The following is a 14,572-nucleotide window of genomic DNA, read 5'->3' as shown; positions in this document are numbered from 1 at the left end:
GATGATCCTATAATGCAAGGCATCAAAAGAGATACAGATGTAAAGAAAAGACTTTTGTAATCTGTGGGAGAAGGTGAGGGTGGGATGATATGAGAGAATAGCACTGAAATATGTATGTTCAGTTCAGTTGCTCAGTCGTGTCCAACTCTTTGTGACTCCATGAATCGCAGCACGCCAGGCCTCCCTGTCCATCACCAACTCCTGTGTATATTACCATATGTAAAATAGATGACCAGTGCAAGTTCGATGCATGAAACAGGATACTCAAAGCCAGTGCTCTGGGATAACCCAGAGGGATGGGGTGGGGATGGAGGTGGGAGGGGAGTTCAGGATGAGGAGACACATGTGCACCCATGGCTGATTCATGTTGATGTATGGCAAAAACCACCACACTATTGTAAAGTAATTAGCTTCCAATTAAAATAAATAAATTAATTAAAAAATACCTAATATGGGGCCTCTGTGCATAATAGGCACTCATGAAGTATTGGTTTTTCCCTTACTTTCTTTTTCATCCTCAAGTATTGCACAGAGCAGTAGTTGAAAGGCTTAAAGGACAAACACATATGTTTCTGTATTTCTTTTCCCTCCTCCTTTCTTTATTACTTTCTTTCATGGTTCGGTGAGGCACAGAATGAAGGGTCGGAAGATCAGTCTTGAGTTTTCACTAATGAGATGACTTTGGGGAAAGCACTGGCCCTGTGTTTCAGTTGCCTCATTCATGTGATGGGAAGACGTAGATAAATGGTCTTTGCAGTCCTTCCCAACTCTCACCATGGGTCTCTGCATAGGAGTCAAGGGTGACACTGACCACTGTTGTTCACAGTGAAAGATGAATGGGGGTAAGAGGGAAATGCAGCACCAGAACCAGAGAAGCAAATTAGGTTATTGGCCAATCTAGTTTATGTGAACTGAGTTTATTTTAGTAATACAAGTGAAGAATGTTTTTAAAATATATCACCATGACAATGCCCCTCTGTAACTGCACAGGATTGCTAGTGTGTCTTTCTTCAAAAGAGCCTGAGGGCTTTGTATGTACTGTTGCAGTAATTCTCAGAGCATTCCTAAAGTTGGAAGGGAAAGCATGATGAGTTCAGTTTTAAATGCAGAGAAAAAAAACTTCAAAAATGGTTAAGTAGCTAACCCGAAGTCTCACAACAACATCACTGTTCCCAGGAACCCAGGTCTCTGTCTAACATACCAACCTGTTAGAGCATTCTGCTTCTGGTTTCCAGAAATGTGTCCAGCCATGGGTGAGAGGTCTTTGTGCTGAGCAAAATAGTACTTAAAGTGTGGTTTCCTGGAGGATAGACTCTTTTTTGCTGCAATGAGTGGGGTGAAAAGTAGATAAAGATGGGTTGAAAGGCCTGTAAGTTAGTACAAAGTGTTCTGTCCATCTCCATCTCTCCATCCCACACATCATTTCTCTGGACCAGCCAAGGCCCCAATTCGAGGCCAAGCATCAGACCTGGTGGTTGTCATGGAAACAGTGCTAGCTGAGCTTGAGGCCCTGGAGAGCCAGCTACCCTGACTGAAGTTGTGTGTTTCTAGGTCACCTTCCTGGCTGACCTGAAGGGCTTCGATCATCCTCAGGAGAATGCTTCAGGCACCTGCAATCTGATGAATCTTTCTGCTTTATTAAACACAATGTCACTATTTTCCAGGGAAGTCAACATCATCTCCAAGAGGTTGTACTGAAGAGTGGCATTTCCAGTTAGTCCATTTATCAGGGTCTTCAGTTGAATGTCCTATCCTGATTCTCCCTGTGTGACCTTGGGTAGGGCAGTTGTGCTTTCAGAATTTCAGCCTTCTCATCTGTAAAAGAGGTTAATCCATAGGACCGTCGTGAGGATTATGAGAGTGAATGACTCTGAAAGGCATCTGCTGCTGCTGCTGCTAAGTCGCGTCAGTCGTGTCCAACTCTGTGCGACCCCATAGACGGCAGCCCACCAGGCTTCCCTGTCCCTGGGATTCTCCAAGCAAGAACACTGGAGTGGGTTGCCATTTCCTTCTCCAATGCATGAAAGCGAAAAGTGAAAGTGAAGTCGCTCAGTCGTGTCCGACTCTAGCGACCCCATGGACTACAGCCTACCAGGCTCCTCCGTCCATGGGATTTTCCAGGCAAAAGTACTGGAGTGGGGTGCCATTGCCTTCTCCACTGAAAGGCATCAGTAAGTCATAAATCACAGTGATTGTGTAAATAGTTAGCATCTATTCTTCTTTGCTGGAGGCCACGTCTTCTGGTAGAAGTGGGCCATGACGTCCCCAGGGGTCACCCTGGTAACTGTCACTTTCTAACTAGAAATATCAGGTCAAGAGAAGACTTGTTTCCGCATAGTCTGTAGCTTCTTATCCAACTTACCCAGAGACTACTGGGTCTGCCGGTGGGTTGTTCCCACAGCATGCCCTCACTTGGAAAGAGAAAGGTCCTTCACTGAGGGACTGGTTCCCTCCACTGCCTGGGCTTTGTGTCACTTGCAGTACATTAATTATTTAGTGCCTGGTAAAGCTTTCTGAGATCACAAGATAAAAGGCCTAGTGGTAGTTCAAAGTCTTCCTTTTGATTATTATTCTAGTCAGTAGATTTTGAGGCAAGAAGATAGGATTGAAATAACAGTGGAGTAAGTGTCATAGAGTATAAGCAAGCCACAGAAATGGACCCAGAACATAAAGTCCTATTGCCCTGCTAATGGAAGCACTCAGACATGGGGTGTGTGTGTGTGTGTGTGTGTGTGTGTGTGTGTGTGTGTGTGTGTGTGTGACACACAGAGAGAGAGAAGCATCAGGCTACTCGGAGAGTGATATCCTCTCCATTGCACTCTTGGATTAGTATAAATGCCGAGTAGCCTTCCTCCACTACTGAAAGCCAGAGAGTCCAGCTGGACGAGGTAAGTAGGGCCAGTAACCAGGCACACCTGGAGCAGGGATTCCAGAGCCGTAGATACAGCAGGGCTCACAGGCCAGTCAGGAGCTCTTCCTTGGAATGCTGAGGTCATCTCTACATAGGTTGAAATGTAGCAACTTGGGACACAAATTCTAAAGGGCAGTATTGAATGTCTTATTACTTTCATTATCTGGCTTTGCCTTGAATTATGAGTTACTGGTGGCCTGCACAGATGTGGTATCCCTGGGGTCTATGCCCCTGATCTGGCCTTGGCCTTGACCTTGGAAAGCATGTCCATATGTCCCATATGAGACAGAATAGCAGCCCTTATGAAAAGCTTTTGATAATTTCTTCTAAATCTGTGCACTTGAAAGTTGTGAATTAAATTAATAAACTAGTTTACTTCATTGTCATGAACAACCAAGGTAGTTTGAACAACGTGTTTGGTAAATGGTTTAATGGCACATTCCGAAGTGACAGTAAGCCATGGTGGTTAAGAAGGCACACTCCAGTTTTGCTTTGGGCCACTCTGAATCCCAGATCAGCTGCTCTGATGAGACTGCAGCTCAGGAAAGATGGGAAACCTTGGAGAAGGAGGGATTTTGTTTGCCCCTTTAAGAAAGGGTAGGATTTAGGAAAGCAGCAGGTCAAGAAGGACATTCTAGGTAGAGATCAACTTGGGCAAAGGTTTGGAGACTTAAGTGTGACAGAGAGAGAATATGAAAGGATTCTGTGTGGGAAATAAGAATGAAAAAGCAAGTAGTGGCCAAAGTGTGTTGGCTTCATATTTACACATTTCAGCCATTTCTGCCGGAACCTCTTTGTAATTCCCTTTTATGTGTGGGTCTAATATACCTTGCAGGTAACCAATCCCCAAGAGCTGGGACCATGCTGACAATTTCCGTTGTGTTCCATCAATATTCCTTAATGCCATGCCTTGGGAAGGAATGCCTGCTTTCATTTGACTGACAGATGGGGTTCACCACTGAATGAACTCAGTAGTTATACACAGGTCCTTTTGGGTACTGGGGAGAGAGGCAAGGAACATGTGTTGAAACTATGACTTTCAATGGTACAAGAGAACTTTATGAGAAATAATAATTTTGCTTCAGGACTCGAGCTACCAAGAAAGAGCACAAACCTTCCTGGCAGAGGGGGAGTGGAGTTTAGTGAAAGGTAAGGTGAAATGGGGAGCTTTTCGTTCTATTCAGATTCTGCCCTGACACTAATAGCTGCTCTCTGAATGAGCCAACTGGAAGGAAATATGAAAGCAAACTGCAGAAGAGTTGATTCCCTGAACTGGAGAGGAGCTGACTGAACCGAAAGTTCAGCCCCTTCATTTTCCAGGCCTGGAGAAGGTGTAGGGAGGTCTGTGTGTTTAGGACAAAGGGCATATCTGCTAATTCTCCCTCTTGCGTCTGAAAATCACATCTGTTTTTCAGACTAAATGAACTGCCTGTCACTGCTCCAACATCACTGCTGACTCTAGAAGTCATGTAAATTCACTGAGGTTTCTTTGGCTGCACAGGTGTGGGCTCAATCTTGTGAATACTGAAACTATTTCCCTGGGCTGCCAATCCCAGGCGGGAGCCCTCCCCTGTGCCCAGCCCTGCTGTGCCTGCTCACCACTGTTTGACATCTGAACGGCTATTTATTTGGCCACATTAAGCTTTGTTTCGTGTGACACAAAATCATTGTTAAAGAATGCATTATTAAGTGTGTTTTCAAATAAGGGAGAAAAACTAGCAGGCAGTCACTGATTGTTTTATTGTTGGGAGGAAAATAAATAAGCAAAACGTGTGCAAGGCAAGGCAGGAGCAGTTCCAGAGAGCATTTAGAAGGGAAGCATTTTTACATTTTATTGATGGAGGTTTGTAAAACATGCTTGATAGTGAACCCAGGGCATTCATGTAAATAACCATCACACACACATAGCTCTTTATTATTTATGCCAATGCAAGTATGATATATTCATTGTATTATGTACATTGGCTTAGAGATAAATAGACACACAGTAAGACGTATAATAATAAACACTGAATATAGAGACATTGCCAATTGGCTGAAATTGGGGTAGTAGAGATTGTAGACAGTTGGCAGAGTTAATAATTAACTAGTGAATAACAGAGAAACAGCTCTTTGGAGCACTTTTGATTTTTGGACATTGTATCCTAGATCTTCAGATAGAAGAGGAACCAAGACTCTCATTCATTTTGGATTCTGAAACAGAAATAAAAGCATAAAATTTCAATAGTGGTGTGACTGATACATCATGTGTGCATTATTTCATCTGGCCTGTACAAAATCCTGAGAATTTGCATCCATTATTCTTGTTTTTATCATTTTTTCAGGACACTGAGTATGTGATTGGCCTGAGTTAAACAGCTAATAAGTATCAGAGCTAATAATTTTCTCCAAAACTCTGGTTTAATTATTTGACAAATATTTACTGAGTGCCTATTATGTGCCAGGCTTGGGGACATAGCAGTGACTAATGCAGGAGAGACACAATAAACAGACAAATATAAATATAAGAAATAATAAATGCAGATCAATGTGATATAGAGTTGTTAATGGAGTGTGTGGGCTTCCCTCATGGCTCAAATGGTAAAGAATCTGCCTGCAGGAATACATGGATATATGAGTAAAGGGTATATGGGAAGCCTCTGAGTTATCTTTGCAACTTTTTCTGTAACTTTAAAAATATTCTAAATAAAATTTAAGAATAAAAATGCACAGCAAGAAAATTTAAAGTTGATAATCAAATACTAGCTTTGGAAAAAGATGTAATAAAAATATAACTTAATAGCTACAATATGTAACATATAACTTTTATGATAGCTATAATATATATCTTTATTGCAATAAAGATATCTTTCAAACTGACAATGAGAAAACAACTCAAAAAATAGGCAAAAATATTAGTCAATTTAGAGAATGGCAAATTAATACCACTATTCCCCTCCCCTAGTAAATGGAAGGCCACACAAAAAGATGTACAAATTCACTCATAGTCAGGGATATGAAAAATCAAGTAATAGATATTCCTTTATACCAAACATCCTTGCAAAAACCGTAAAGTTCCTAATATCTATTATTGGTGGAATACAGGGGAAAGGGGACTCATGTATTGTTAGTGGAATTGGAAATTGTGACAGCCTTTTGGGGAAGGCAGTCTGATAATCCTATTAAAATTAAAAATACATTTAAAAAAAAAAAGAATCTGCCTGCAATGTGGGAGACCTGGGTTTGATCCCTAGGTTGGGAAGATTCCCTGGAGAAGGAAATGGCTACCCACTCTGGTATTCTTGCCTGGAGAATTCCATGGAGAGAGAAGCCTGCAGGCTACAGTCCATAGGGTTGCAAAGAGTCAGACATGACTGAGCGACTATAGAATGACTAGGAAGATCTCTCTGAGGAGGTGACATTTGGGCAGAGACCTGGATGGAAAGATGGGATGATCTCGTGCCTGTAGGGCAGAGGAATTTTTAGGCTGAGACCCGCCAGTGCAAGAGCCCTGAGATGGGAGCCTGCTTGTTGAGTTTAGAAATAGCAAGGAGGCCTGTAAGGCTGGAGCTCCACGAGCAAGGGAAAAATGGTTGGAAATGAGGTCAGAAAGAGACCAGGAGCCAGATCATGTGGGACCTTAAAGGACTAGGTCATGGCAAGAAATGTTAATGCTGTTTCAGGGCTGAAGTGCCAATCCAACTGCTGTGTGGAGAACATATTGAAGGTGAGCAACAGGAGAAGCAGGGGACCAGCTGGGAGCTCATAGCAGTTGTCAGAGTGAGAGGTGATGTGGGAGAGAAGAGAGGGACATAATGTAGGTAGAGCCATTGAGATTGGTTGATGAACTGGTGTGGGCCATGGGGAAAAAATGTCAAGGATCCCTCCTTGGTTTTGGCCCAAGGAACCAGGAGAGTATTGCCATTGCTTTCTGAAACAGAGAACACCTGGGGTTTAGATGGAGAGACATCATGTGTTTATTTTTGCATGTATTAAGTTTCTGATCCTGACCCAGGAATAAAATGAAGATTTCAGACTGGCAGTTGGATATATGTTCTGCTGTTCCGGGGAGCGCTTGGGCCTTGAGATATAAATTTAGTGGTGTTAATATATAGATGATATTTAAAGCTATGAAACTGGATGAGATCATTTTGGGGAGTGAGTATAGATGGGGAAGAGACATGTCCCAAGTTACCCAACTTTCAACACCTGTAAAATAATAAAACAGAAATTCCCTCCCCCATCAAGTTTTTAAAAAAGAAAAACAGCTGAGCTTATTTACATGTCAGACAAGAAATTCACTGAGCAGTTCTCTAAGGAATAAAATTCAGAGTTTTTAGAGCCCTAGGAAGAGTTACATGGTGGTCATGCTAATTCAGAATTGAAAATCAGCACTTTAGATAGGAGAGAATGAATTCGTAAGTCTGAACATGCTTGGTTAAAGCAAATCCCTTGTTCATGGGTCACGAGATTTTAGTGAAGTTTAAGGGTCTGGTGTCCTGGGCTCACTTGAAATTCATGGTCAGAGTTTATTGTCAGCTGGTTAAAACTACTGTGATGAAATTGAATATTCAGCCGTGAAATCTCCTGGGCAGTTACTGCTAGGAAATGGAGAATGTTCCTTTTGTACAGCCTGGAAAATGGGGAAGATCTGGAGGAGTAAAGACCTGCCATTGAAGTAGGAGACAAGGATGATAGCAGCCAAGGACTGCATGTCACTGAGATGTGAAGAATCTAAGAAGCAGTGAAAATCAGTGTGATCCAGTGCTGCCGAGTGGTCCAGTAAGAGAAGAACCAAGACTCATTCATTGTAACGTGGGGTCTTTGGTGACCTTGACCCAGTGAAGTGGAGATGATCCTGATTTAATTTAACTTAAGAGGAAATGAAAGAGGAAAATAGAGACGGATGCATAGACAGATCTTTTTAAGATACTTAGCTGTGAAGGAGAGCAGGAAATGGGAGGATGGCTGAAGAAGAGTGTGGGGGTCAGGGAAGTTTTTTCTTTTTTTTTTAAGATGTATATACTTGCTGCAGATGAGATTGACTTGGAAGAGGAAGGGAAACTGTTGATACAGAAGAAAGGGCAAACTACTGACCAGTGGATTTCTTGGGACGTGATGAGATTAGCAACTAGGTGGAGAGGCTGCCACTGCTTAGAGTGTGGTCAACCTGTTTTAGCAGGAGAGAAGGTAGTATATAAAGTTACTGATACCTCTGAATTGGTAGATTTGCTTCTCTTTTTTCAATAAAATAAAAAACAAGTTCACTAGCTGAGAAAGTGGAGGAATGCAGGTCAGGGATTGGAGGCTTGAGGGGTAAGAAAATCTTAGAAGTAGTGAAACTAGAAGAGCGAGGGTGAATTGAGCCCATCAGGGAATTCAGAAGAATTCTTGGGCAGTCCTGAGGGTCCTCTTGAGGTTTGTGGTTATAATTTTAAAGTGAAACTTTAAAGCATCTGGTATGCTCCTCCCCTCCTTTCCTACCACCACGTTCAGATGCTCAGGACAACCGTGAAGGACGAAAGGACAGGAGTTGCACCTGTTTGCAAGGGAATTATTGTAGTGGAATTGTTATAATGATAATCTTGGAATCTAAGTTGAGGGTGCAAGAGGGGTGACACGTGGTAGGAAAAGAGTAGTGTCAAGAAGTTAGGGGTTTCGCTGTGCCTAGATACCCTGTGGTACCTGGAAAGGACTCAGGATATCACCCCAGATCCCCCTAATCCCCTCTAAAACCTAAAACAATCTTATCTGTAGCCAATCAAAAATGTCCTCAGTCCGGAGTACATTACTTTTCTCCTCAGGTGGTTTTGGCTATCACTTGGACACCTGGAAGCCCTTGCTCCTACTTTCTCCTCTCCTTTCCTTTCCACCCCTCTCCTCCCTCAGGGTCCAAGATACACTCCGTTTGAACCAGAGGGTCTCAGTTCACACTTTCACCCCATAAGTCTGTGCTAGTGAGATTCACTCTGGACCCTCACATTTCCAGAGGAAAGCACCAAAAACCCAAGCTTTTTTCTTGCTTAAATGGATTACTTCTTATGCATAGCTTTTCTCCATGCTGGAAACCCCCATTCCCACCAGGGCTGAAGGTAGGTAGTGGGTGGAAATGAATTGTAAAGGGAGCAGAGAGCCTCTTCCCTGCACTTAAATGCAGTTCTTTCTAGTCTATGTTTATGCATATTCTATTAACATTAACTAGAACCCACTTCTGTGTCAGTGCTTCTGATTTTGACAAACAACTTCATTCTTGTAGACTGTGCTTTTTCTTAGTGTTTACACTTTCAGGTGAAGAGACCCATCCTTTTGGTTGACCTCCTTTAGCTCCCCCAGTCTCATGTAGCAAATCATTATCCACTCCCCTCTGGGGACCATGTGTGAACCCAGCCTACTAGCAGAAATTCTGAGAATTCCTATAAGGGTGGGGTAAAAATGCGTGCTTTCTCTCCAGTATTCAACTTTGAAGGTGCTCAACTATTTATAGGCATTTTTGGTGGCTCAGATGGTCAAGAATCTGCCCGTAATGTGGGAGACCCAGGCTTGATCCCTGGGTCAAGAAGATCCCCTGGAGAAGGGAATGGCTACTCATTCCAGTATTCTTGTCTGGAGAATTCCATGGACAGAGGAGCCTCGTGGACTACAATCTATGGGGTCACAAAGAGTAGGGCATGACTGAGCGACTCACACTTTCACTTTTGGATGTAAAATGGTTTAAGTTCACGTCATTAAGAGTGACCCACAGTGAGGTCCATGGCTCCTTGCTAGGCCATGACTCAACCCTCAGAGCCCTCCTTTTGAATTATTTCAGATATTTTTTATCCCTGAGTATATAACCTGACCCTTATCCATATTAACTTAATCTGCCATCCATGTCCACGCACAGATTCATAGGTGCCTCCTGATGTCTAGCCCCATTTGCTTGGTGCTTCACATCCAGGAAGAAGTTAATACCATTCCCAAACTGTATGGCTAAGAAAAATGACATCATTCTGAAACTGGGAAATATCACCTAGACTTGATCTTCCTGTTGCTTCAGAATTACTTAAAATTTGAGCTCTGCTGATGACTCAGAGATGCCAATTTTTATTCACATGGGGTTCTTCGCAAGGAGTTGATTGTCAAAGCCTTCTCATAACCCTCACACTGTTGACCCATTCTGGAGCAGTCTCTTATCTCTGGTATTAACCATTGACTAGTGGGGATGCTGAAGGGCCCTATAGAGAACTGATCACCATGGAGTAGTTTGTGGGAGTCCCTGAAGGATGGTATAAGGAGCAAGGGCTATAGCATCAGGCCAACCTGATCTGTTGACTCTGTGGTCTCCTGCCTGCTGGTCATGTGGCCACAGTCAGGGCATCTAACCTCTCTCAGGCTTTGTTTCCCTGTTCTCAAAATAAGGCCCGATAATAGTATTTATTCACAAGGTTGTTGTAAGAATCGAGTGTAATCACACATTTAAAACACTTACCACAATGCCTACTCCATGTGTGCTCAGTTAGCATTATTAATTCTTTAAAAGTCTAATAACCTCAAGCCTGCTCTTAAGTAGACCTGTGTGATCTTGGACCTCAATTCTCTCAGCCCCATTGCCCATCTGTAAAACAGAGTTGATATGAGGGTGAAATGAGGTGGCTGCTCTCTCAAACTTACTAGTGTAACATCTGACTCCTTTCAGTGCATTCCTCTGAGCCATTTTGGAGAAATGTTACAAAAGATGTATCTAGGTACCAACCAATTCAACTCATTTCTGTTTAGATCACCTGTGAGAGAAAATTCAAAAAATCTTTTCTAGGCACTCAGGATTGCCAGGAGAAATATCAATAACCTCAGATATGCAGATGACACCACCCTTATGGCAGAAAATGAAGAGGAACTAAAAAGCCTCTTGATGAAAGTGAAAGAGGAGAGTGAAAAAGTTGGCTTAAAGCTAAACATTCAGAAAACGAAGATCATGGCATCTGGTCCCATCGCTTCATGGGAAATAGACGGGGAAACAGTGGAAACAGTGTCAGACTTTATTTTTGGGGGCTCCAAAATCACTGCAGATGGTGACTGCAGCCATGAAATTAAAAGACACTTACTCCTTGGAAGGAAAGTTATGACCAACCTAGACAGCATATTTAAAAGCAGAGACATTACTTTGCCAACAAAGGTCCGTCTAGTCAAGGCTATGGTTTTTCCAGTGGTCATGTATGGATGTGAGAGTTGGACTGTGAAGAAGGCTGAGCACCAAAGAATTGATGCTTTTGAACTGTGGTGTTGAAGAAGACTCTTGAGAGTCCCTTGGACTGCAAGGAGATCCAACCAGTCCATTCTAAAGGAGATCAGCCCTGGGTGTTCTTTGGAAGGAATGATGCTAAAGCTGAAACTCCAGTAGTTTGGCCACCTCATGCAAAGAGTTGAGTCATTAGAAAAGACTCTGATGCTGGGAGGGGTTGGGGGCAGGAGAAGGGGATGACAGAGGATGAGATGGCTGGATGGCATCACTGACTCGATGGACATGAGTTTGAGTGAAGTCTGGGAGTTGGTGATGGACAGGGAGGCCTGGCATGCCGTGATTCATGGGGTCTCAAAGAGTCAGACATGACTGAGCGAGTGAACTGAACTGAGGTACTCAGGCCAGCACTTCCAACTCCAGTCTTTGGAAGGTAGAAAGAAGAATGTTTCTTTGGAAGGAGAGTATAGAATGCCCATTATGTTCTAGTTACAGAGACAAGTGGGCTTCACGAAAAGGCAGCGCCTGTAGATAAAAAAGTGGAGCAGCCTGGAAACAAAAGGCTGCTGGGAATACTCAGAGCAATGATTTCCTAAACATATGCAGAGGGACTGATACTTTAAGGGGATTGAAGGCATAATAGGGCCTGGAGGAGTGCATGCTGGAAGTGATATGGAAGAATCTGCAAAGCAAACAGGCTGAGAAATGCTTCTGCTATTTTTTCTCTTCTTCCTCTACTTCCTCTTTGTGAAATCACTCCAGGTGGTTTAACACTTTCTGTTTGAGTAGCAAGCCAGCCCGCTCATGGTAGAGCATGGCCTCTTGAGGTCAGGCAAATCTGGCTGCAGTTCGTGATTCCATCATTTGCCCTCTAAGCCTCAGTTGCTGCATATGTAAAACTGAGATGGTAATGCTTATCTCAGGGAGTCATTGTGAAATTATGTGAGTTGAGAGCCCAGCATGGTGCCTCATCCATGGAAGCTGCAGAAGAAATTCTGGTTCCCTTCTTTGCCTCCTGCCCACACTCAGCCTATCTCCTAAACAGATAGGCTCAGACTGATCAAACTGGTCCTTCTTTAACAGAAAAAGCTTTACCTGCCTTAAGACATTAGCAAATAGCAATTGGGTTGGGGATTTCTGGGAAGAACTGCATAAGAGCATGCAGCCTATGTTCGTTTGATTTGTAGATATATTATAATTACTTTTCACCACATGAAACCCACTTGAGGTACTTTTAAGCAAAGGAATAATGGTACTTTTACTCTTTTTCTCTCAATCCTTCTTTCTCTCATGCAAATCAGAAACATTAATCCTTTGTGGCTCCCCTGAACTCTCAGCTATAGGAAAACTCATCACCTAGCATTTTCCCCCTGAAAATAGCATAATTGTCAAAACTCATAACTTCTGAGTGCAGTTTCAACATTCTTATTGATAAGACAATAACCCAAGCAAACAACATTAGATGAAGTTACAAATCTGAACACAAAGTAGAGTGGAGGCATTATTTGAATGCGATGAATTAAAATTCTCTGTAAAGTTGCTCAAATTCTCATAGGCAGAACAGACTTTGGATAGAACTACTAGACCAAACCATTAAGTATCCTGGCTTCTAGTTCTTCTACCAGACATCTTTGGCATGGCCTAGTCACAAGATTCAGACTTCTTAGATCTTACTGCCCTTGGTAGAAAATGTGGATTGAGGTCCTGAGGTCAATTCAATCTCCTAGTGGCTCAGTCTTTTTCTCCCTCATTTTCCAATTGATGTCATGAAAGCCTCCTCTGAATTTTCTTTTATAAGCCATATGAGTGACAGCTAAAAGACACATCCCAAGCACAAAGATCAGTATTCTCTTTGTCTTTTTTATGTTCAGGTCAGAGCTCCTTGGAGTCACCAACAAACCTGCCTTCTCTTCCTCCCGATTCTTTTGCATGGAATCTGACCTGGATAATGAAAGATTCCTTCCCTTTCCTGTCTCATCGCAGCCGATATGGTAAGTATATTTTGACAGTTATTTGTAATGTATAGTCACCATCTCATAATTAAAGAAGCTGTGAGTGGCAATTAGTGATGTATGGCTTGTCAAGAAGGAAGCCTTTCTGTGCCCTTAGTCTTCCATTGACAGCCACCTCCATAAGACCATTGCCCTCAGGCCTGGCCTCTCCAGACTGACAGCCGTCTTCTGTATCCTGAAGGAAGCCAAAGGCTTTGTGGCTGCCACATCTTATCCCAGCTGCCTTTATGCATGTGTGGTATTCCTGACTGCTCCTTACCCACCATGAGATGTAATACTTGTTTGCATTTTGACTGTGGCTTTCTAGATACATGGTTCTAATCCATGAGTGTCTCTATAGTGATCTCTTGAGAGAGGATTATTATGAGGGTCACAGGTCTTCTGGGGCCCCTCAAGTGATTCCCTGACATTTCAGTTCAGTTCAGTTCAGTCGCTCAGTCGTGTCTGACTCTTTGACACGACTGAACTGAGCTGAAATGTCAGGGAATCACTTGAGGGGCCCCAGAAGACCTGTGACCCTCAGAAGACCAGCGGCCCCTCAGGTGATTCCCTGACATTTAGGTACCTCCTTAAAAGTACCCAGACATGTTCCTAGATATTATTTCAGTTCATTTGATTCTGCAACAACTTTGGAAGTAGGTCCCATTTCATTTTTACAGATGCAGAAACTGAGCATAACAAGATCATACAAAGTGGATTTTCTAACTACAGAAACAGAATTCTTCCCTTCACTTTTTCTCCTAGGGAGCTACCTACTCACACTGTTAGGCTGAGGCCAGAATTACATGGTGTAGCATTCCTCATCCTCTGCCCTCATCCTGATAGTTCACAGAAGCTGGGCCTCTGCAGAGGAAAGGGAAGGTTTGGAGGAGAACTAATGTATTTCTACTTGAACATTTTTTTCTTCTCTTGAACTCCTCTAGGGTGAACCCTGTGAGGGCAGGCACAAAGCTCTGTTTGCTTCTCATTTTAACCTATCACAAAGAAGAAACTCATAGAGGATCGTCCATGATAAATGAATGCAGAGGCCTTCCGGGATGGAATTCACTCATCAGGCCTGATTCAATTAAATATTTATGAACCTAGTACAACTCTGAGTTCTAGATTCCCTTCTGGGCATATTTGCCTATTCTTGCCACTCGGTTTCTGCCCCTGGGCTTGAGCTTTTTAAAGTGCACCTAACAGAGATCTTCCATGTGCTAGTGTTCCATTTGTAAAGCAGTAAGTCTGGGTTCAGATTAACTGTAACTTTCAATTCAAACTTAAAAAATAAATGCATCAAAACCCCGAGGGCAGTTTAGAATGGTACTCTTCTAGGATGTTTCCTGCTACTCCTAAGCCGCCCCTGGTAGGAGGGGAAGGTCATTAGTTTTCCGGAGATTCCAGATAAAAATTACTTCTTGATTTTATTTAGGCCAGACACTGAGTGTCATCTTAGGATAAGAAAAGGTGTTT

The 14,572-nt window shown here is 42.8% G+C and overlaps 1 protein-coding gene and 1 long non-coding RNA gene across 2 annotated transcripts in view; one reads left to right on the top strand and one right to left on the bottom strand.

Annotated features, from left to right (window-relative positions):
- ALK (ALK receptor tyrosine kinase) overlaps positions 1-14,572 on the top strand; it is a 747,102-nt gene that overhangs the window by 215,965 nt on the left and 516,565 nt on the right. The window contains exon 2 of the mRNA XM_086323612.1: positions 12,977-13,096. Within this exon, the coding sequence (XP_086179738.1) occupies positions 12,977-13,096 (120 nt within the window). The remainder of the gene's footprint in view (positions 1-12,976; positions 13,097-14,572) is intronic.
- Positions 881-2,756, bottom strand: LOC147362941 (uncharacterized). The gene is made up of 2 exons (XR_015135840.1): positions 2,363-2,756; positions 881-1,815 (listed from the first exon to the last, which is right to left on the bottom strand). It is a non-coding gene; the product is annotated as an uncharacterized LOC147362941 (long non-coding RNA).

Source organism: Bos grunniens, chromosome 11 (assembly GCF_055505025.1).
Source record: "Bos grunniens cultivar Pamir isolate PY7600 chromosome 11, Bosgru_T2T1.0, whole genome shotgun sequence".
In the NCBI taxonomy this organism is placed as follows: domain Eukaryota; kingdom Metazoa; phylum Chordata; class Mammalia; order Artiodactyla; family Bovidae; genus Bos; species Bos grunniens.
The sequence above is the reverse complement of the archived record's forward strand: the minus strand, read 5'-3'. Positions and strand labels throughout refer to the sequence as shown.